The sequence below is a fragment of the Coturnix japonica genome, unplaced genomic scaffold, assembly GCF_054131305.1.
Source record: "Coturnix japonica strain WE unplaced genomic scaffold, WE-NBRP24 Scf107, whole genome shotgun sequence".
In the NCBI taxonomy this organism is placed as follows: domain Eukaryota; kingdom Metazoa; phylum Chordata; class Aves; order Galliformes; family Phasianidae; genus Coturnix; species Coturnix japonica.
This window is the reverse complement of record NW_028189010.1, coordinates 24089-46080: the sequence shown is the minus strand read 5'-3', so window position 1 is coordinate 46080 and position 21992 is coordinate 24089. Positions and strand designations below refer to the sequence as shown.

At 54.3% G+C, this 21992-nt stretch overlaps 2 protein-coding genes across 6 annotated transcripts; one reads left to right on the top strand and one right to left on the bottom strand.

The window, feature by feature from the left end:
* The first annotated feature begins 4 nt into the window (after positions 1–4).
* On the top strand, positions 5–15484 carry LOC107307144 (uncharacterized). Its single transcript, XM_085535078.1, has 8 exons — positions 5–65; positions 1087–1204; positions 1968–5695; positions 7550–7772; positions 8667–8705; positions 10180–10254; positions 11327–11548; positions 12578–15484. The coding sequence occupies exons 2-8, from the start codon at positions 1123–1125 to the stop codon at positions 14284–14286; spliced, it is 6078 nt and encodes a 2025-aa protein (XP_085391204.1). The 5' UTR covers positions 5–65; positions 1087–1122; the 3' UTR covers positions 14287–15484.
* A 337-nt stretch (positions 15485–15821) lies between these two features.
* Positions 15822–20006, bottom strand: IER3 (immediate early response 3). 5 transcript variants are annotated; one of them, XM_085535048.1, is made up of 3 exons: positions 19815–20006; positions 16511–17029; positions 15822–16462 (listed from the first exon to the last, which is right to left on the bottom strand). In XM_085535048.1, exons 1-3 carry the CDS (start codon positions 19974–19976, stop codon positions 16124–16126), a joined length of 1020 nt encoding a protein of 339 aa, XP_085391174.1. In that variant the 5' UTR covers positions 19977–20006; the 3' UTR covers positions 15822–16123. The 5 variants fall into 5 exon arrangements, with proteins under 5 accessions (XP_085391174.1, XP_085391175.1, XP_085391177.1 ...); XM_085535049.1 differs by having other exon boundaries at positions 15822–16671; positions 16720–17029; XM_085535051.1 differs by having other exon boundaries at positions 15822–16449; positions 16720–17029.
* Positions 20007–21992: the final 1986 nt, after the last annotated feature.

Below are 21992 nucleotides of genomic sequence, written 5' to 3'. Positions count from 1 at the left end.
CGGAGCTTTAGGGTTGGAAAAGGGGGGGGGCGGAAATAGAACGGGATCGGGAACGGGGTCGGGAGGTAACGGGGGGAATGGGGGCAATGGGGGGGGGATGGGGGGGATATGGGGTGGGATATGGGATGGGATATGGGGGGCAATGGGGGGGGAATGGGGTGGGATATGGGGGGGAATGGGGGGGGGATGGGGGGGAATGGGGTGGGATATGGGGGGGAATGGGGGGGAATGGGATGGGGGGGAATGGGGTGGGATATGGAATGGGATATGGGATGGGATGGGGATGGGATATGGGATGGGATATGGGATGGGATATGGGGGCTAATGGGGGGGAATGGGGTGGGGGGAAATGGGGTGGGATATGGGATGGGATATGGGATGGGATGGGGATGGGATATGGGATGGGATATGGGGGGTAATGGGGGGGGAATGGGATGGGATATGGGATGGGATGGGATATGGGATGGGATGGGATATGGGATGGGATATGGGGGGCAATGGGGGGGGGGATGGGGTGGGATATGGGATGGGGGGGGAATGGGATGGGGATGGGATGGGATATGGGATGGGATATGGGGGGGGGAATGGGGTGGGATATGGGATGGGATATGGGATGGGAATGGGATGGGATATGGAGGGTAATGGGATGGGAATGGGATGGGATATGGGGGAATGGGGATGGGGGGGTTATGGGGATGGGGATGGGGGGGGAATGGGATGGGATATGGAGGGTAATGGGAATGGGATGGGGGGGTAATGGAGGGATAATGGGATGGGGTGGTTATCGGGATGGGGGGGTTATGGGATGGGGATGGGGGGGAACTGGGAATGGGGGGGTAATGGGATAATGGGATGGGAATGGGGGGAGGGAATAGGAATGGGATGGGGGGGGAACTGGGAATGGGGGCTTGAAATGGGGGGGGGGAACTGGGAATGGGGATGGGGGGGTAATGGGATGGGAATGGGGGGGACTGGAAATGGGGCATGGGATGGGAATAGGATGGGAATGGGGTGGGATGGGATGGGATGGACTGTACTGTGATGGGTCCGGACCCATTGACCCCACTGCCACATTTTGGGATGCAGAGCAGCATCAAAACCCCCCCGGACCCCCCCGGCCCCATGGAGCTGTGGGACGAGGCCAATGGGGAGCAGCAGCTGCTGGGGGGCAGCGAGGAGGAGGAGGACGGTGGAGGGATGAAGGGTAGGGGGCTGGGGTCTTCTATGGGGCTGGGGTCTTCTATGGGGCTGGGGGTGGTCCTATAGGGTGGGAGGTCCCCTATGGGGCTAGGGATGGCTTTATGGGGTGGGGGTCCCCTATGGGGCTAAGGGCAGTCATATGGGGTTGGGGGTCCTTTATGGGGCTGGGGGTGTTCCTATGGGGTGGGGGTCCTCTGTGGGGCTGGGGGTGGTTTAATGGGGCTGGGGGCAGCCATGTGGATCTGGGGGTTCTCTATGGGGCTAGGTGTCCTCTATAGGGCAGCTGGGGTTCTCTATGGGGCTTGGGAGTGGACCAATAGGGTGGGAGATCCCCTATGGGGCTTGGAATGGTCTTGGGGGTCTATGGGGTCTCCATCCCCACTGGGTTTATGGGAGGGGTCTCCACAACCACCACCATTGGGGTCTACTGGGACAGGTTCCCCCCCTCCCCACCATTGGGGTCTATGGGGTCTTCCCTCCAACCAATGGGGTCTATGGGTTCCCATTTCCCCCCCTCCCCACCATTGGGGTCTATGGGGTCTTCCCCCCAACCAATGGGGTCTATGGGTTCCCATTTCCCCCCCTCCCACCATTGGGGTCTATGGGGTCTTCCCCCCCAACCAATGGGGTCTATGGGTTCCCATTTCCCCCCCTCCCATAATTGGGTTCTATGGGATGGCTATCTTCCCCCCACCCCATAGTTGGGGGTCAGGTGGTCTCTATGTCTCACCCCCCACCCCCTAACCCCCCCCTTTCTCCCCCCACAGCCCCCCACCCCCTCATCCCACCCCCCTCCCCCCCCACCTTCCATTGGACGGTCATCCAACAGCCGGACCCCATTGACGGCACCGTTGGGGTCCCACCTCCCACCTCCCCCCATAACCCCCCACCCCACAACCTCCTGGTCCTCCAGCCCCTCTATCGATGTCCCGACTGCGGCAAAACCTTCGGCTGCCGTTCACACTTCGGCAAACACCGGCGCAGCCAAAACCAACAGCGTCCATTTGGTTGTTGGCACCAACAAGGCAACGCCAACACCGGCACCAATAACCTCGACCAGCACCAATGTGCCCAACTGGAGACCAACAGGGTCAACAAGGCATCACCAAAACCCAACATGGCCAACAACGGCTCACCAGAACCCAATAAGGCATCACCAAAACCCAACAGGGTCAACAATACATCACCAAAACCCAACATGGCCATCAATACATCACCAGAACCCAACATGGCCATCAATACATCACCAAAACCCAACATGGCCAACAACGGCTCACCAAAACCCAATAAGGCTTCACCAGAACCCAACACGGCCAACAATACATCACCAAAACCCAACATGGCCAACAACGGCTCACCAAAACCCAACAAGGCTTCACCAAAACCCAACAAGGCATCACCAGAACCCAACATGGCCAACAACGGCTCAATAGAACCCAACATGGCCAACAACAGCTCACCAGAACCCAACATGGCCACCAATACTTCACCAAAACCCACCCCCCCATCACCAAAGCCCACCCAACCCACCACCAGATCCATGTCATCACCAAAACCCAGCCCTACATCACCAAAACACACCTCCCCATCACCAAAACCCACCTCCGTGTTACCAAAACCCACCCTTACATCACTGAAACTCACCCCTACATCACCAAAATCCACCCCTACATCACCAAAACCCACCTCCAGGTCACAAAAACCCAATTCCCCATTACCAAAACCCACCTCCATGTTACCAAAACCCACCCCTACATCACCAAAACCCACCTCCCCATCACTAAAACCCAACTGTACATCACCAAAACCCACCGTTACGTCACCAAAACCCAACTCTCCATCACCAAAACCCACCCCTACATCACCAAAACCCAACTCTACATCACCAAAACCCACACTTACATCACCAAAATCCACCGTTACGTCACCAAAACCCACCCCTACATCACCAAAACCCAACGTTACGTCACCAAAACCCACCCCTACATCACCAAAACCCACCCCTACATCACCAAAACCCAACTCTACGTCACCAAAACCCCCCTCCCCATCACCACCCACGACCCCCACCCTTGTCTCCCCCTACCAATGCCCCGACTGCGACCGCAGCTTCCGCCGTGCCAAAGAATTGGCCACTCACCGCCGCGCTCACACCGGGCTCTCCCCATTCCAATGTTCCCACTGTGGCAAGACCTTCACATGGAGCTCCCATTGGGAAAGGCACCGGCGGACCCACACCGGCGAGAGGCCGTACCGATGCGCCGAGTGCGGCAAAAGCTTCGGTAGAAGCTCACACCTTTACCGGCATCAACGCGGTCACGCCGGCGGCCGCTCTTATATCTGTACCTATTGTGGGAGAAGCTTTGGTAGCACCACTCATTTCGAGAGGCACCAATTGACCCACGTTGGGAGGAGGCCCTATAAATGTACGCGGTGCCGGAAGAGTTTCGGCGACGCGCCGGCGTTGGTTCGGCATCAACGGGGTCATTTGGAAGAAGGGGGGTGGTCGTCATCACCGTGGGGCCGGGGAGGGAAAAAGGGGGGTGATGGGGGTGGGGGTAAAGGGAGGAGGTGTGGGGATTGTGGCGTGGTGTTCTCCTGGAGCTCCCATTGGGAATGGCATTGGTGCGGTGATGGCGGCACCGGAGGGGTTGGGGTCAATGGTGGGGCCAGTGTCAATAGTGGTGGGGTCTCCATGGTCAACAGTGGGGTCTCTATGGCCAATAATGGGGTCTCCATGGCCAATAGTGGGGCCTCCAACAACGGTAGGGCCTCTATCACCAATGGTGGGGGCTCCATGGCCAATAGTGGGGTCTCCATGGCCAACAATGGGGTCTCCAACAACGGTAGGGCCTCTATCGCCAATGGTGGGGGCTCCATGGCCAACATTGGGGTCTCTATGGCCAACAATGGGGTCTCCAACAATGGTAGGGCCTCTATCGCCAATGGTGGGGACTCCATGGCCAATAGTGGGGTCTCCATGGCCAACATTGGGGTCTCTATGGCCAACAATGGGGCCTCCAACAATGGTGGGGCCTCTATCGCCAATAGTGGGGTCTCCATGGCCAATACTGGGGTCTCCAACAACGGTGGGGTCTCCATGGCCAACATTGGGGTCTCCATGGCCAATAGTGGGGTCTCCATGGCCAATGGTGGGGCCTCCAAGAACAGTGGGGTCTCTATTGCCAATGGTGGGACCTCCATTACCGACACCACCATTGGGATCACCATCAACGGCACCAATGGCACCAAAAGACGGCGCTGCGGTGACTGTGGGAAGACATTCTCTTGCCAATCCCATTGGGAACAACACCGGTGCACCAACGGCATCACCGGCACCAACAGTGGGGTCTCTATGGCCAATGATGGGGTCTCTATGGCCAATGGTGGGGTCTCCATCGGCGATGACGGCACCAACGGCACCAAGAGACGGCGTTGTGGTGATTGTGGGGTGAGGATCTCATGGAGTTCCCATTGCCGGAGCACCAATGGCACCACCAGAACCAATGGTGGGACCTCCATCGCCGATGACCCCATAGGCACCAACAACGACCCCATAGGCACCAACGACCCCATAGGCATCACCGAGAACCCCATAGGCACCACCAGTGATGGACCCAATGGCACCGAACCGAACCGCTGTGCCGACTGCGGCAAATCCTTCTCATGGAGCTCCTATGGGGAGAGTCATCGGCGCACCAACGGCACCGCCAGCACCAACGACCCCAAAGGCACCATCAATGACCCCATAGACCCCATCAACCACCCCACAGACCCTACCAACCACCCCATAGGAACCAACCACCCCGTTGACATCACCGATGACCCCATAGATACCAACAACCACCCCATAGACACCAACAACCCCATAGGCACCAACAACCCCATAGACACCACAAATGACCCCATAGACACCACCACTGACCCCAACCACCCCGTTGGCATCAACCACCCCATAGGCATGACCAACCCCAATGACCCCATAGGCATGACCAACCACCCCATAGGCACCACCCACCCCATAGACACCACCACCCACTCCATAAGCCCCACAACCCACCCCATAGACCCCATCAACCACACCAACCCCATAGACACCACCAACCGCCCTACAGACCCCATAAGCCCCACAACCCACCCCATAGGCACCACTGACCCCATAGATCCCACCACCCACCCCATAGCCCCCATAAAGCCGTACCGCTGTGCCGACTGCGGCAAGTCTTTCTCTTGGAGCTCCCATTGGGAACGTCACCAACGCATCCACACCGGCGAGCGGCCGTACCAATGCGGTGACTGCGGCAAACGTTTCGGTCGTACCTCACACCTTTACCGACACCAACGTACCCACGCCGGGGGGCGGCCCCACATCTGTGGGGTGTGTGGGAGGAGCTTTAACAGCACCCTCCATTTCCAACGGCACCAAAAGAGCCATCGGCAAAACATGGCGGCGGCGCGACGGCACGCGGCGGTGATGGCGGTGCCGGAGGAGGAGTGATGGGGGGTGGGTGATGGATGGGGGTCTCTATGGGGTCCTATGGGGCTTTTATGGGATCCTATGGGGGATTTTATGGGGTCCTATGGGGCTTTTATGGGGTCCTATGGGGGATTTTATGGGGTCCTATGGGGCTTTTATGGGGTCCTATGGGGGTTTTTATGGGGTCCTATGGGGGCTTTTATGGGGTCCTATGGGGTCCAGTGTGTTCAATGGGGTCTTTATGGGGTCCAGTGTGTTCAATGGGGTCTTTATGGGGTCCTATGGGGGCTTTTATGGGGTCCTATGTGGGCTTTTATGGAGTCCTATGGGGTCCAGTGTGTTCAATGGGGTCTTTATGGGGTCCTATGGGGGATTTTATGGGGTCCTATGGGGGATTTTATGGGGTCTGGTGTGTTCAGTGGGGTCTTTTATGGAGTCCTATGGGTCTGGTGTGTTCAATGGGGGTCTTTATGGGGTCCTGTGGGGGTCTTACAGGGTCTTTTATGGGGTCTTTTGGGGTCCAGTGTGTTCAGTGGGGTCTTTATGGGGTCCTATGGGGGCTTTTATGGGGTTCTATGGGATCCAGTGTGTTCAATGGGGTCTTTATGGGGTCCTATGGTGGCTTTTATGGGGTCCTATGGGGGCTTTTATGGGGTCCTATGGGGTCCAGTGTATTCAACGGGGTCTTTATGGGGTCCTATGGGGGATTTTATGGGGTCCTATGGGGGATTTTATGGGGTCTGGTGTGTTCAGTGGGGTCTTTTATGGAGTCCTATGGGTCTGGTGTGTTCAATGGGGGTCTTTATGGAGTCCTATGGGGTCTTTTATGGGGTCCTATGGGGTCCAGTGTGTTCAATGGGGTCTTTTATGGGGTCCTATGGGGTCTTTTATGGGGTACAATGGGGTCCAGTGTGTTCAATGGGGTCTTTATGGGGTCCTATGGGGTCCTATGGGGTCTATTGTGTTCAATGGGGTCTTTTATGGGGTCCTATGGGGTCTATTGTGTTCAATGGGGTCTTTTATGGGGTCCTATGGAGTCTTATGGGGTCCAGTGTCTTCAATGGGGTCTTTTTTATGGGGTCCTGTGGGATCTTCCGCCCCCCCCCCCCCCCTTCCCCCCTTCCTTTTTTGGGTGTAATTTATGGATTTTTAGTTAAAACCATGCGTGGGGGTTGGAGGGGGGGCTTGGGGAGGGGGCTGGCAGCTCTTTTTAGGGTCAATCGGAGCGATTTTGGGGCTGTGTTCTTGTGGTGAATAAAATAGAGCATAGAGATGTCCCGCCTCTGTGCTTTTGGGGTGAAAAAGGGCGGTTTTGGGTCCCTATAAGCACATTATCCCCCATATAGGGTTGCCCCATAGCAGACCCTATATCTCACCCCATAAATGCATCCCCCTCCCCATAAATAACCCACATGTTCGCCCCATAAGGGCATCCCCCCCCCCCCCCCCCCCCATATCCACACCCCTATAGGGTCACCCTATAGTATGCCCCTATAGGGCCACCCCATAGCAAACCCCATAAATACATCCCCCCCCCCCCCCATAATAACCCACACATCAGCCCCATAGCCGCATCCCCCCCATATCCCCGCCCCTATAGGGTCGCCCTATATACCGCCATCTTAATAGGGCCGCCCCATATCCCCGCCCTTATAGGACCGCCCTTATAGGGCCGCCCCATATCCCCGCCCTTATAGGGCCGCCCTATAGGGCCGCCCCATATCTCCGCCCTTATAGGGCCGCCCCATATCCCCGCCCCTATAGGGCCGCCCCATATCCCCGCCCTTATAGGGCCGCCCCATATCCCCGCCCTTATAGGGCCGCCCCATATCCCCGCCCCTATAGGGCCGCCCGATATCCCCGCTCCTATAGGGCCGCCCTTATAGGGCCGCCCCATATCCCCGCCCCTATAGGGCCGCCCCACACCGCCAGGGGGCGGCGGAGGAAGACGAGGATATGGGGCGGGGGAGGAAGGAGACGCGCGGCCCTATATCCGGGGCGGCGCCGCTTTGGGGGTCTTTGGGGCCGCCCCGACCCTATAAACGGCCCCAAAAAGCGGCGCCCCCCCCCCCCAAACCAAGGCCGGAGGGTGAAGGTAATGGGGTTATGGGGCTGGGGGGGGTTATGGGGCGGGTATGGGGTGGATATGGGGCCGTTATGGGGTTATTGGGGGGGGGGGGAATGGGCCGAAATAGGGGGAAATGGCCCCAAAATGAGGCTTCTGAAATGGGAGGGGGGGGCAATTAAAATGGGGGAGATTGGTTAAAAAGGGGGAAATGGCCCCAAAATGAGGAAATTCGGAATGGGGGGGGGGGGGGGGATTGGTTAAAAATGGAGGAATTGAGCCCAAAATGAGGAAATTCGGGGGTGAAATAGGGCAGAAATGAACCGAAAATAGGGGAAATTGACCCAAAAATGGGGAAATTTGGAGGGGGGGGACCCAAAAAGGGTCAGAAATGACCCAAAATTTGGGGAAATTGACCCAAAAATGGGGAAATTTGGAGGGAGGGGACCCAAAATAGGGCAGAAATGACCCAAAATTGGGCAGAAATGGCCCAAAAAGGGGCAAAAATGACCCAAAAAAGGGCAAAAATGACCCAAAATTGGGGGAGGTTGACCCAAAAATGGGGATATTTGGAGGGGGGGGGACCCAAAAAGGGGCAGAAATGACCCAAAATTGGGCAGAAATGGCCCAAAAAGGGGCAAAAATGACCCAAAATTGGGGGAGGTTGACCCAAAAATGGGGAAATTTGGAGGGGGGGGACCCAAAATAGGGCAGAAATGACCCAAAATTGGGGGAAATTGACCCAAAAATGGGAATATTGGGGGGGGGGGGGGGGGGAAGAGAGGGACCAAATTGGAAAGAAATGACCCCAAAAATGGAAGAAATTGCCCCAAAAAAGGGAAATAAAAATGTAAGTTTTTACCCCTCCCAAAATGACCCAAAATTGGTGGTTTTTGACCCATTTTGTGGGGGGTCTTTTTTTAGGGACCATGCAGGACAACTACGAGAATGTCATCTCTTTGGGTGAGGAAAAATAACCCTTTTTAACCAAAATCGCTTGTTTTTACCCCAAAATCAGAGCCAGTTCCCATCCCTTCCCATTGGGTCCCATTAACCCCCATTTCCACCATAAAAAAGCCCCAAAACGCCCCAAATCCCCCCCAAAAAACCCCCAAAATCCCATAAATTGCCCCCAATCCCCCCCATTATTTTCCCTTTTTAACCAAAATCGCCATTTTTCACCCCAAAATCAGATCAGTTCCCATCCCTTCCCTTTAACCCCCATTAACCCTCATTTCCCTCACAAAATAACCCCAAAATGCCCCAAATGCCCCCCAAAAAACCCCCAAAATCCCATAAATTGCCCCAAATCCCCCCCATTATTCCCCATTATTTCCCCTTTTTTGCCCAAAATCCCATTTTTTCACCCCAAAATCAGATCGGTTCCCATCCCTTCCCATTAACCATTAACCCTCATTTCCCTCACAAAACAACCCCAAAATGCCCCAAATGCCCCCCAAAAAAACCCCAAAATCCCATAAATTGCCCCCAATCCCCCCCATTATTTCCCCTTTTTAACCAAAATCACCATTTTTCACCCCAAAATCGGATTGGTTCCCATCCCTTCCCTTTAACCCCCATTAACCCTCATTTCCCTCACAAAACAACCCCAAAATGCCCCAAATGTCCCCCCAAAAACCCCCAAAATCCCATAAATTGCCCCCAATCCCCCCTATTATTTCCCCTTTTTAACCAAAATCACCATTTTTCACCCCAAAATCAGATCAGTTCCCATCCCTTCCCATTAACCATTAACCCTTATTTCCCTCACAAAATAACCCCAAAATGACCCAAATCCCCCCAAAAATCCCATAAATTGCCCCAAATCGCCCCCATTATTCCTCATTATTTCCCCTTTTTAGCCAAAATCACCATTTTTCACCCCAAAATCAGATCGGTTCCCATCCCTTCCCATTAACCATTAACCCTCATTTCCCTCACAAAACAACCCCAAAATGCCCCAAATGCCCCCCAAAAAAACCCCAAAATCCCATAAATTGCCCCAAATCCCCCCCATTATTCCTCATTATTTCCCCTTTTTAACCAAAATCGCCATTTTTCACCCCAAAAACACATCAGTTCCCATCCCTTCCCTTAAACCCCCATTAACCCTCATTTCCCTCACAAAACAACCCCAAAATGCCCCAAATGCCCCCCAAAAAACCCCCAAAATCCCATAAATTGCCCCCAATCCCCCCCATTATTCCCCATTATTTCCCCTTTTTTGCCCAAAATCCCATTTTTTCACCCCAAAATCAGATCAGTTCCCATTCCTTCCCATTAACCATTAACCCTCATTTCCCTCACAAAATAACCCCAAAATGCCCCAAATGTCCCCCAAAAAAACCCCAAAATCCCATAAATTGCCCCAAATCCCCCCATTATTTCCCCTTTTTTGCCCAAAATCCCCTTTTTTCACCCCAAAATGCCCCCATAGCTGAGGAGATCGCCATCAGTTGGCCGCGGATCACGGCCTTCGCCGAATCGCAGCGACGCCGCGGGATGGTGACGGGTGAGGGAGACACAAAAGAGTCCGTTTTTGGGGTGAATTCGGGGGATTTGGGGCAAATTTGGGGGGTTTGGGGTGAATTTGGGGGGTTTGGGGTAAATTTGGGGGATTTGGGGTGAATTTAGGGGATTTGGGGTTGAAATTGGGTTGAATTTGGGGGATCGGGGGGGAATTTGGGGGATTTAGGGCAAATTTGGGGGATTTGGGGCAAATTTGGGGGGTTTGGGGTGAATTTGGGGGATTTGGGGTGAATTTAGGGGATTTGGGGTTGAAATTGGGTTGAATTTGGGGGATTGGGGGGAAATTTGGGGGATTTAGGGCAAATTTGGGGGATTTGGGGCAAATTTGGGGGATTTGGGGTGAATTTGGGGGATTTTGGTCGAATTTGGGGTGAATGTGGGGGATTTGGGGCAAATTTGAGTGTTTTGGGGTGAATTTGTGGGATTTGGGGCAAACTTGGGGTGAATTTGAGGGATTTGGGGATTTGAGGTGAATTTGGGTGGTTTTGGGGGCAATTTCTATGGACTTGGGGGATTTATTGGGATTTTGGGGTGAATTCGGGGGATTTAGGGCAAATGTGGGGGATTTGGGGCAAATTTGGGGTGAATTCTTTGGATTTTGGGGCGAAACCTTGGGATTTGGGGATGAAACCTTGGGATTCGGGGTAAAATCTTGGGATTTAGGGATGAAACCTTGAGATTTGGGGTAAAATCTTTCAGTGTGGGGATAAAACCTTGGGATTTGGGGTAAAATCTTGGGATTTTGGGGCAAAATCTTGGGATTTAGAGTAAAATCTTGGGATTTGGGGGTAAAAACTTGGGATTTGGGGTAAAACCTTTGGGTATAGGGTGGAAAACGTGGGATTTGGGGTAAATTCTTGGGATTTGGGGTAAAATCTTGGGATTTGGGGATGAAACCTTGGGATTCGGGGTAAAATCTTGGTGTTTTGGTTCAAACCACGGGATACTAGGCTAAAACCATGTGTTATTGGGCTAAAACCATGCGATTTTGGTCCCAAATCTGACTCTTTCACCCCTTATCTCCGTGATTTCGGGTCCATCTCTTTCCTATCCAGGCACCGACGCCGACTGCGACCCCCCCCCCACAGAACCCACCCCTCAGTCCCAGCCGGGATCAGGGTCTGGGGGCGTCGGGACCCCCGAATTGAGGAGACAACTGGGGCTGTTACTGCAGAGCGCGGGACGGGGCCAAGTGGAAAGGATGCTCAGGGAGCTGGTGCGGGAGCAGGGGGGGCGGCGCGGGAGGAGGAGGACGGCACCCAGCAACAGGGATGGAGGTGGGGGGCATGGATTTGGGGCTAAAAAGGGGAGATTTGGGGTTGGAAGGGGAGATTTTGGGGCTGGAAGGGGAGATTTGGGGGTGGGGTGTCCCATATTTGGGGATGGGAGATTTTGGGGGGGGGGTTGGAAGGGGAGATTTGGGGTGGGGGGACATGGCGCGGGAGGAGGAGGACGGCACCCAGCAACAGGGACGGAGGTGGAGCACGGATTTGGGGCTAAAAAGGGGAGATTTGGGGTTGGAAGGGGAGATTTGGGGGTGGAAGGGGAGATTTGGGGATGGAAGGGGAGATTTGGGTGGGGGAGGTCCCATATTTGGGGTTGGAAGGGAAAATTTGGGGTTGGAAGGGGAGATTTGGGGCTGGAAGGGGAGATTTGGGGGGGGGGGGTCCTATATTTGGGGCTGGAAGGGGAAATTTGGGGTTGGGAGATGAGGAACCCCAATTTTGGGGGAATTTTGGGGGGTGGGAGTGGAAATGTGGGGGTGGGAGCCCCATATTTGGGGTTGGAAGGGGAGATTTTTTGGGGGGGGTCCCATATTTGGGGATGGAAGGGGAGATATGGGGGGAAAGGGTCCCATAGTTGGGGTTGGAAGGGGAGATTTGGGGTTGGGAGTGGAAATGTGGGGGTGGGAACCCCATATTTGGGGCTGGAAGGGGAGATTTGGGGTTGGAAGATGGGGAGCCCCAAATGTGGGATTCCATTTTGGCATGGGGGTGCCCAATTTTGGCACAGGAACTCAATGTTTGGCCACGGGATCCCCAATTTTGGCATAAGACCCCCCATTTTTAGCAAAGGAACCCAACTTTGGGCACAGAACGTCCAATTTTGGCACGGGAAATCAAGTTGTGGTGCAGAACCCCCTAATTTTGGCACGGGACCCCCAATTATGGCATGGCCCCCTTATTAATATTAACGCAGGACCCCAAATTTGGGCACAGAACCTCTAATTTTGGGGCTGGACACAATGGGATCCTGTTGGTGTTTCGGTGTCACCCATGGGTGCTAACGGCGCTTTTATGGCACAGCTACCGGCACCGAAGACGTGTCCCCAAACGGAACAGCGGATCCATCCCCATCCCAACCAGAACCCGTGACCAAAACCCAACGCCGTAACACCAAGAAACCCGACCCAGCTCCATGTACCGAATGCGCCCGCGGTGCCGTCACCAAACCACGTTGTTGCCCTGGTTGTTCCCGGCGATGCCGAAATGCCGCCAGCACCGAGAAGCCGCATCGTTGTGTTGAATGCGGCAAAGGATTCAGCCGTGGGTCCAACCTGACCCAGCACCGGCGGATCCACACCGGGGAGCGGCCTCACCGCTGCGGTGATTGCGGTAAAGGCTTCATCCAACGCTCCGATCTGGAGCGGCACCGGCGCGTTCATACCGGAGAGAGGCCGTATCCATGTGGGGACTGTGGGAAGAGCTTCAGTGTTAGTTCCCATTTGGATCGGCACCGCCGGACCCATGTTGGAAGCGTGGTGGGGAACCGTAACGCTCATCGTCCGGTGCCGGTTAATGACGCGGGTTCATCGGCATCGCATCGTTGTCCTGAATGCGGTAAAGGATTCGGCCAACGTTCGGCGCTGTCCAAACACCGTAAGACTCACGGAGGGGAAAGGCCTCATCGTTGTGGGGATTGTGGGAAGAGCTTCAGCCGTGGGTCCAACCTGACCCAGCACCGGCGGATCCACACCGGCGAGCGGCCGTTTGCGTGCGGTGATTGCGGTAAAGGCTTCATCCAACGCTCCGACCTGGAGCGGCACCGGCGCGTTCACACCGGAGAGAGGCCGTATCAATGCGGAGAGTGCGGGAAGAGCTTCAGTGTGAGTTCACACTTAGAAAGGCATCGCAAGATCCACGTTGCCGAGCGGTGCCATGAGCACGTGGAGGAGTTTTTGGCCGCTCACCGGCACGGCCGGACCTATAAGTGTGGGGAATGCGGCCGTTGCTTTGGCCAAGGGGCCGCGTTGCTTAAACACCAACGAGCTCACGCCGGCGGGCGCCCACCGCCCCATCATCAATGTGACGGCGATGGGGACGGCGCGGCGACGGCGGCGGTGCCGGAGAAGCCCTATAAGTGTGGGGATTGTGGGAAAGGCTTCGGGCAACGATCGGCGTTGGTGAAACACCGTCGGATTCACACCGGGGAGAAGCCGTACGCCTGCGGGGACTGCGGGAAGGGCTTCATCCAGAAGTCGGATCTGACCATCCACCGCAGGATGCACACCGGGGAGAAGCCGTATCGATGCGGTGAATGTGGGAAGTGCTTCAGCGTGTCCTCCAACCTCCTGACCCATCGTAGGACACACTTAGGGGAGAAGCCCTATGGGTGTCCCGAGTGTGGGAAGAGCTTCATCCAACGCTCCGAGCTCACCATCCATCGCCGCGTTCACACCGGAGAGAAGCCCTACGCCTGCCCGGCCTGCGGGAAGTGCTTCAGCCGCAGCTCACACCTCAACCGGCACCGACGGACCCACAGCAATGGGGAGAAGACCCCCAACACACCCCCAGCCCAACCACCACAACCACCACCACCACCACAGCCCGGCGCTGCCAACAACGCCGGACCCCCGCCGCCATTCTCCTCCCCTCTGTCCCCCCTGGAGCTGCCCTGGGCCCTCTCCTTCCCACCACGTGCTTTCGTGCCCCATAGCTTCCCATCACTCACCACCCCCAGTGCCCCCCCTGGTGTCCCCCCAGTGCCGAATGAGCGCGGTGCAGGGGGGGAGTGAGGGCTGATGGGGGTCGGATGTTCCTATTTCCATGTCTCTATGGGGATGCTGACCCATTGGGATCCATCTGTTCCCACTGTGGGGTCTCTATGGGGTCATCCAGCCATTGGGATCCATCAGTTCCCATTCCCAGATCCATATGGGGATGCTGACCCATTGGGATCCATCTGTTCCCATTGTGGGTTCTCCATGGGGTCATCCAGCCACTGAGATCCATGAGTTCCCATTTGGGGTTCTCTATGGATCCATCAGTTCCTGTTTTGGGGTCTCTATGGGGTCATCCAGCCTTTGGGATCCATTGGTTCCCACTTCTGGGTCTCTTTAGGGATGCTGATCCATTGGGATCCATCAGTTCCCATTTCCAGTCCCATCGGGATCCATCCTAATACCTCCATGTCCATTTGGGATCACTGACATCCCATTGGAATTCACCCTAGTACCTCCATGTCATTTGGGATCACCACGATTCCATTGGGATCCATCCCGACATCTTTGTGCCCATTGGGATCACTCCAATCCATTGGGATCCATCCCAACACCTGTGAACCCATTGGGATCTCTCCAACCCTATTGGGATCACTCTAATCCCATTGGGATCCATCCCAACACCTCTATGTCCTTTGGGATCGTTCCAATCCCATTTTGGTGCTGCAGCTGCAAATTCAATCAATTCCCCACTTCGTTTCCATTTTTAAACCTTTTTCCCTACTTAATTACCCCTTTTTTTACCCCATTTCCTCCTCCCCCGCCCCCCCCAGGATCTACCAAATCTCCTCGGGCCGCCCCCGAGAAAAACCATATAAACTGAAGCAGAAAAAATGGGTCATTTTGGGGTTATTTTCACCTATTTCTGCTGGAACACACGTGAATTGCAAAGGGTGGTTTGGGGCGGGTAGAGTCGAATGGTATCGATGGACAATATTGGTTTTTTATTCGTTATTTTCTACTGTTTTGTGTCTCTGTGAATTTCTCGAGGCATGGGGCCCTCCAAAATGGGGAGAAAACACCCAGATTTGGGTCAGCCACGCAGGACATTGGCACCGGACAACGTGGACTCATTGCTGTGTGGGAACTGCAGCCGCTCATGCTGGGTTTTACCCGATTCCCCCATTTATGTGCCCCAAAATGGGCCTATTTTTCAGTTGTTTGGGTTTTTTTTCTTTTTTTAAGAAAAAAAAAATATAGATTTTTGTTGTTAGTTGTGGTGTGATGGTTTGTTTCAGAGCAGCCTCGGAATCGGGGTCCAATTTGGGATGAAAAGTGGAGTTTTCCACCTAAAAACCTTCTTCTCCACCTAAAAATGGCCATTTTCCACCAAAAATGCCAGTTTTCGACTTTCTACCCAAAACCTTTTTTATGACCCTAAAATGGGACTTTGCCCAAAAACTGGACTTCTTGACCCAAATGTATTGTTTTCTTTTGGCGTCCCATGACAAAGCCTTACAAATTGGGTCAAAAAACACAAAACCCTTCAGTTTCATCCCCCCCTCCCCCATAGATACGGTGCTCCAATAACAACACAGCGACAACTCACGTTGTAAACAACTCATTTCTGTAATAAATAACCCAAAATCGGGGTTCAAACAGCCCCGAAATAAATAGTGTTAAATATTAAATAACCCTACAATTAAATAAACCCCTTAAATAAATATAAATAGACCAATAAATATCAACGTGACCCACACAAACAACTGGGGCCATCTCTGAGGGTGAGGTAGGGGCACCCATGGGTGCTTGGTGCCATCGTGGTCCCCCAGAGCCGTCCCTATATCCATGGGTGTCACCTCCATGGGGAGGTGACGGTCATACGGCGTCACCCAGACAACAGGGTGGACAGTCAGTGTGCGGTGACGTTGTAGGCCCGTAGGGTTGGCGACGGCAACAACCGTGGGTAGGGGGTACCCATGGGTGTCACCTGCCCCCCATTGGATGGGCACGTTGTCGCTGTGGGGCCAGGCAGCGCCACCACCATCTCCTGTGTCACCACTTCTTCGGGTCGTGGTGGTGTCGTCCCCACGTCCAACTCTTCGGGTTGTGGTGACACGTAGGGGGGTAACGATGACGCGTTCAACGTCACCGCGACCACCGTGGGTGTCACCATCACCATCTCGGGTGTCACCATCACCACCTCTCCTGGTTGTGTCGTCACCGCGACCATCTCGGGTGTCATGGCCGCCTCTCCCAGTTGTGTCGTCACCGCGACCATCTTGGGTGTCATGGCCGCCTCTCCCGGTTGTGTTGTCCCCATGGCCACCTCTCCCAGTTCCTTTGTCACCTCAACCACCTCAGGTGTCATGGCCACCAACCCGCGTTGTGTCGTCTTCCCAACCACCCTTGGTGTCACCACCACCTCTCTTGGTTGCGTTGTCTTCCCAACCACCTCAGGTGTCATGGCCACCAACCCGGGTTGCGTTGTCTTCCCAACCACCTCAGGTGTCATGGCCGCCTCTCCCGGTTGTGTTGTCCCCATGGCCACCAACCCAGGTTGTGTCGTCTTCCCAACCACCTCAAGTGTCATGGCCGCCTCTCCCAGTTGAGTTGTCCCCATGACCATCTCGGGTGTCATGGCCACCAACCCGGGTTGTGTTGTCACCTCGACCACCTCGGGTGTCATGGCCACCTCTAGTTGCGTTGTCACCGGGTCCGTTGGCGCGCTGTACACCTGAACACCGACCACAGCCAACAACACCAGGAGGAGCCGCGTGGCCGGGCTGGCTTCTTCTGATGGGGGCGGCCGTCGTACCTGGAAAAGGGGGGAATAAAGGGTTCATATATGGCTTTTTTGGGGTAAAAAGGCTTAAAATGAGAGAAAACAGCATTATCGGCCATTGTACCTGGAAAGGGGGGTGATAAAGGGTTCATATACGGCATTTTTTGGGGTAAAAAGGCTTAGAATGAGAGAAAACAGCGTTATCGGCCATTGTACCTGGAAAGGGGGGTGATAAAGGGTTCATATATGGCTTTTTTTGGGGTAAAAAGGCTTAAAATGAGAGAAAACAGCATTATTGGCCATTGTACCTGGAAACGGGGGTGATAAAGGGTTTATATATGGGGTTTTTTGGGGTAAAAAGGCTTAGAATGAGAGAAAACAGCATTATCGGCCATTGTACCTGGAAAGGAGGTGATAAAGGGTTCATATATGGGTTTTTTGGGGGTAAAAAGGCTTAAAATGAGAGAAAACAGCATTATTGGCCGTTGTACCTGGAAAGGGGGTGATAAAGGGTTAATATATGGCTTTTTTTGGGGGTAAAAAGGCTTAAAATGAGAGAAAACTGCGTTATCGGCCATTGTACCTGGAAACAGGGGTGATAAAGGGTTCATATATGGCTTTTTTTGGGGTAAAAAGGCTTAAAATGAGAGAAAACAGCGTTATCAGGGAGCATCCCCCCCCCTTTTAAGTGATTATCAGTGCCTGAGTAGAGGGGAGCCATCTGAATGCAAAGCCTAATTAGCTGCTGGGGTTAATGGGTTAATAAGCCCAGAGCTGTAGGGGGTGATGCTGCCTAAATTTTGGGTTAAAAACACCTAAAATGAAGGAAAATATCATCCTTGAGAGGACAAATGTAATTGGTGGGAAATACCCCAATTTTGGGTTGCTTCCATGAGGGTTAATGGCTTAATAACACCCTGAGGGGGAATATACTTATATACCAACCTAATTTTGGGTTAAAAAACCCCAAAAAGAGGCGAATTATCATCACTTGAGTGACAAAATGTAATTTTATGGGGAAAATCCCCCATTTCGGGTTATATTTCCAGGGGTTCTTACGGGGACCCCAAAATACTGCTTCAATTTGGAGTGAAAAGCCCTAAAATGAGGGAAAATGTAATAAATCTATGCAGCTCCAGTTTTAGGTTCAAAAACCCTAAAATTGGGTATTATTTGGAGGGCGGGGAGGGGAAAAGTGCCTTAATTTTGGGTTAAAAAGCCTAAAATATGGGAAAAAGAGAATCCAGGTGGGGATATCCTGCTCTAGTTTGGGGGTAAATGTCCTAAAAAAAGGAGAAATGTCATTTTAAGGGGGGAAATATCACCCCAGATTTGAGTTAAAATACCTTAAAAAAGGACAAAATACGTGACTGGATATGGAAAATTCCCTTCTCTTCCCCTTCGTGCCATGTGTGGGGCTGTGACTCATATGGGGTTGTGACTCAACTCCCCCCCCCCCGCCATGCAGGAAATGGGTCCATTTCTGCCCCCCCCCCCCCCCCCCCCCATAATGGGGGTTTTGGGAAGATGGGGGGGGGTCCCATAGAAAAGAACACACAGAAATGGGGGTTTGGGGGGGGTCCTAAATGGGGTCCCCCAGAAATAGGGAAATAGGGGGGGATATAGGGGGATATAGGGCATCTATAGGGGGCTATGGGGAAATAGGGGGGGATATAGGGGTCATAGGGCGTCTATAGGGGGCTATAGGGAAATAGGGTGGATATAGGGCCCCATAGAAGAGAGTATTTCCAGACAGAAAGGGGGGTCCTGGGGGGGGGGGGGGGGGGGGCTTTATCCCTATTTCCTCACAGAAATGGTGGATCCTGGGGTGGGTTATGGGGGTCCTATGAGGGGGTATGGGGCCCTATGGGGGGGGGGTATGGAGTCCTATGGGGCCCTATAGGGGGGGGGTAGGCTTACCACAGGTGGATATAGGGCCCTATAGGGGGGTATATGGGGCCCTACGGGGGGGGTATGGAGTCCTATGGGGCCCTATGGGGGGGGTAGGCTTACCACAAGTGGATATAGGGCCCTATGGGGGGATATGGGGCCCTATGGGGCGGATAGGCTTACCACAAGTGGATATAGGGCCCTATGGGTGGATATAGGGCTCTATGGGGGGGTATATGGGGCCCTATAGGGGGGGTATAGGGCTCTATGGGGGGGATAGACTTACCACAGGTGGATATAAGGCCCTATGGGGGGGTATAGGGCCCTATGGGTGGGGTATAGGGCCCTATAGGGGGGGGTAGGCTTACCACAGGTGGATATAGGGCCCTATGGAGGTATATAGGGCCCTATGGGGGTATACGGGGCCCTATAGGGGGGATTATGCTTACCACAGGTGGATATAGGGCCCTATAGGGGGGTATATGGGGCCCTATGGGGGGGATATGGGGCCCTATGGGGGTATATGGGGCCCTATGGGGGTATATGGGGCCCTATAGGGGGGGATTATGCTTACCACAGGTGGATATAGGGCCCTATGGGGGTATACGGGGCCCTATGGGGGTATATGGGGCCCTATGGGGGTATATGGGGCCCTATGGGGGTATATAGGGCCCTATGGGGGTATATGGGGCCCTATAGGGGGGGATTATGCTTACCACAGGTGGATACAGGGCCCTATGGGGGTATACGGGGCCCTATGGGGGTATATGGGGCCCTATGGGGGTATATGGGGCCCTATGGAGGTATATAGAGCCCTATGGGGGTATACGGGGCCCTATAGGGGGGATTATGCTTACCACAGGTGGATATAGGGCCCTATGGGGGTATATGGGGCCCTATAGGGCCCTATAGGGGGGATTATGCTTACCACAGGTGGATATAGGACCCGTCGGTGCCGTCGACGCGGCCTTGGGGTCCCGCTGTGGGTCGGGGGGATGTCGAAGGTGAAGTAACGCGGAGGGGACGGGGTGAGACCCCCCCAAACACCCCCCGGAGCCGCCGCCGTTGCCGTCGTTGCTGTGGCAGCCATTACAACTCGTCCGCGGCCTCCAAACAAAATGGCGGCCGTACCTCAGAGAGCCGCTTTTATAGGGTCGGGTGGCGGGCCCGCCCACCGCGGCTTGCTATTGGCTGGGAGTGTAGTGAGGGGGTGGGCGTGGCGGCTTCCTATTGGGTAGAGAGAGGGGCGAGGGGCGTGGCCTCGGGGTGGAGGGGCGTGGCCTAGAGCGGAATGGGCGTGGCTTATTCATGAGGTGGGCGTGGCCTGCTGGGGATTTTCCATTCCTTATAGGGCCCTATAGGGGATATAGGGCGTCTATAGGGGGATATAGGGAAATAGGGGGGATATAGGGTGATATAGGGGGTCTATAGGGAAATAGGGGGGATATAGGGGGATATAAGGCGTCTATAGGGGGATATAGGGAAATAGGGGGGGATATAGGGGGATATAGGGGGTCTATAGGGGGATATAGGGGAATAGGGGGGATATAGGGGGATATAGGGGGTCTATAGGGGGCTATAGGGAAATAGGGGGGGATATAGGGGGATATAGGGGGTCTATAGGGGGCTATAGGGTTCCGTGTGTAGGGATAGAGGGGTTTCTGGGGATCTATTGGGGCTATATGGGGTCTATAGGGTTCTATAGGAGCTGTATGGGAGATCTATAGGGTTCTATATGGGGGTCTTTTCCGGCCTATAGGGTTCTATAAGGGGTCTGTAGGGGGCATATAGGGGACGTATAGGGGTCCATAGGGGTCTATAGGGTTCTATAAGGGGTCTGTAGGTGACATTTAGGGGTCTATGGGGGCCTATAGGGTTCTATAAGGGGTTTATAGGGGTTGTATAGGGCTCCATAAGGGTCTATATAGGGCTGTATATACGAATCTGTCAAGGTTTATATGAACAACATATGGGGGGCTATAGGAGACGCTTTGGGGTCTATAGGAGGGTACAGCCCCCCCATGACCCCCCTATAGACCCCCATAGACCCCCCATAACCCCCTCATCCCCTCCCCCCCCCATTTCTATGGGGTTTCCCCATATTACACAACCCCATTGCAGTGCCCTGAGTCACACGGGGAGGGGGGGGGGGGGGAACCTTTGTCATTGTCTCCCATTGTCTCTATTGTCTCCATTGTCTCCCATTGCCCCCCATTGTCTCCCATTGTTTCCCCATTGTCTCCCATTGTCCCCATTGTCCCCTACTGTCCCCATTGTCCCCCAAAAAACAACGCGGTGACAACAGTGTAAAAAACCTCCATTTTGGCAGCCCCGTATTTACAGCCCCCTCCCCCACCTCATTAACAAGGCCACATTAATTAATTAATGCCCCCCCCCCCCCGTCCTCCCCATTGGATAATGTGGGGTTGGGGGGGGGGTCCAATGGTGGGTGAGGAAATGGGAAGAGGAAGAGGAAGAGGAGGAGGAGGAGGAAGAGGAAGAGGAAGGAGGAAAGAGAGGAAGAAAAGGAGGAGGAGGAAAAGGAAGAGGAGGAGGAGGAAGAGGAAGTGGAGGAGGAAGAAGAGGAGGAGGAAGTGGATTAGGAGGAGGAAGTGGAGGAAGAGGAAGAGGAAGAGGAAGAGGAAGAGAAAGAGGAAGAGGAGGAGGAGGAGGAGGAAGGAGGAAAGAGAAGGAAGAGGGGAAGGAAGGAAGAAGAGGAGGAAGAAAAGAAGGGGAAGAGGAAGAGGAGGAAGTGAAGGAGGAAGTAGAAGAAGGAAAAGAGGAGGAGGAGAAAGTGGAGGAAGAGGAAGAGGAGGAGGAAAAGGAGGAAGGAAAAAGAGGAAATAGGAGCAGGAAGAGGAGGAGGAAGGAAGGAGAGAGAGAGGAAGAGAAGGAGGAAGGGGAGGAAGAGGAGGAAATGGAAGAAGAAGCGGAAGAGGAAGAGGAGGAGGAAGAGGAAGAAGAGGAAGAGGAAGAGGAAGGAGGAAAGAGAGAAAGAAAAGGAGGAGGAGGAAAAGGAAGTGGAGGAAGAGGAGGAGGAAGAGGAAGGAGGAAAGAGAGGAAGGAAGAAGAGGAGGAGGAGGAAGAGGAAGTGGAGGAGGAAGAG

Coding starts and splice junctions, on each gene's coding strand:
- IER3 (XM_015850592.3), bottom strand. CDS start 19,976: ATGGCTGCCACAGCAACGACGGCAACGGCGGCGGCTCCGGGGGGTGTT. Junction 17,030..19,814: donor GGGTCCTATATCCACCTGTG/GTAAGCATAATC, acceptor CCCCTTTTCCAG/GTACGACGGCCGCCCCCATC.
- LOC107307144 (XM_085535078.1), top strand. CDS start 1,123: ATGGAGCTGTGGGACGAGGCCAATGGGGAGCAGCAGCTGCTGGGGGGC. Junction 7,773..8,666: donor ACCAAGGCCGGAGGGTGAAG/GTAATGGGGTTA, acceptor GTCTTTTTTTAG/GGACCATGCAGGACAACTAC. Junction 11,549..12,577: donor ACCCAGCAACAGGGATGGAG/GTGGGGGGCATG, acceptor TTTATGGCACAG/CTACCGGCACCGAAGACGTG.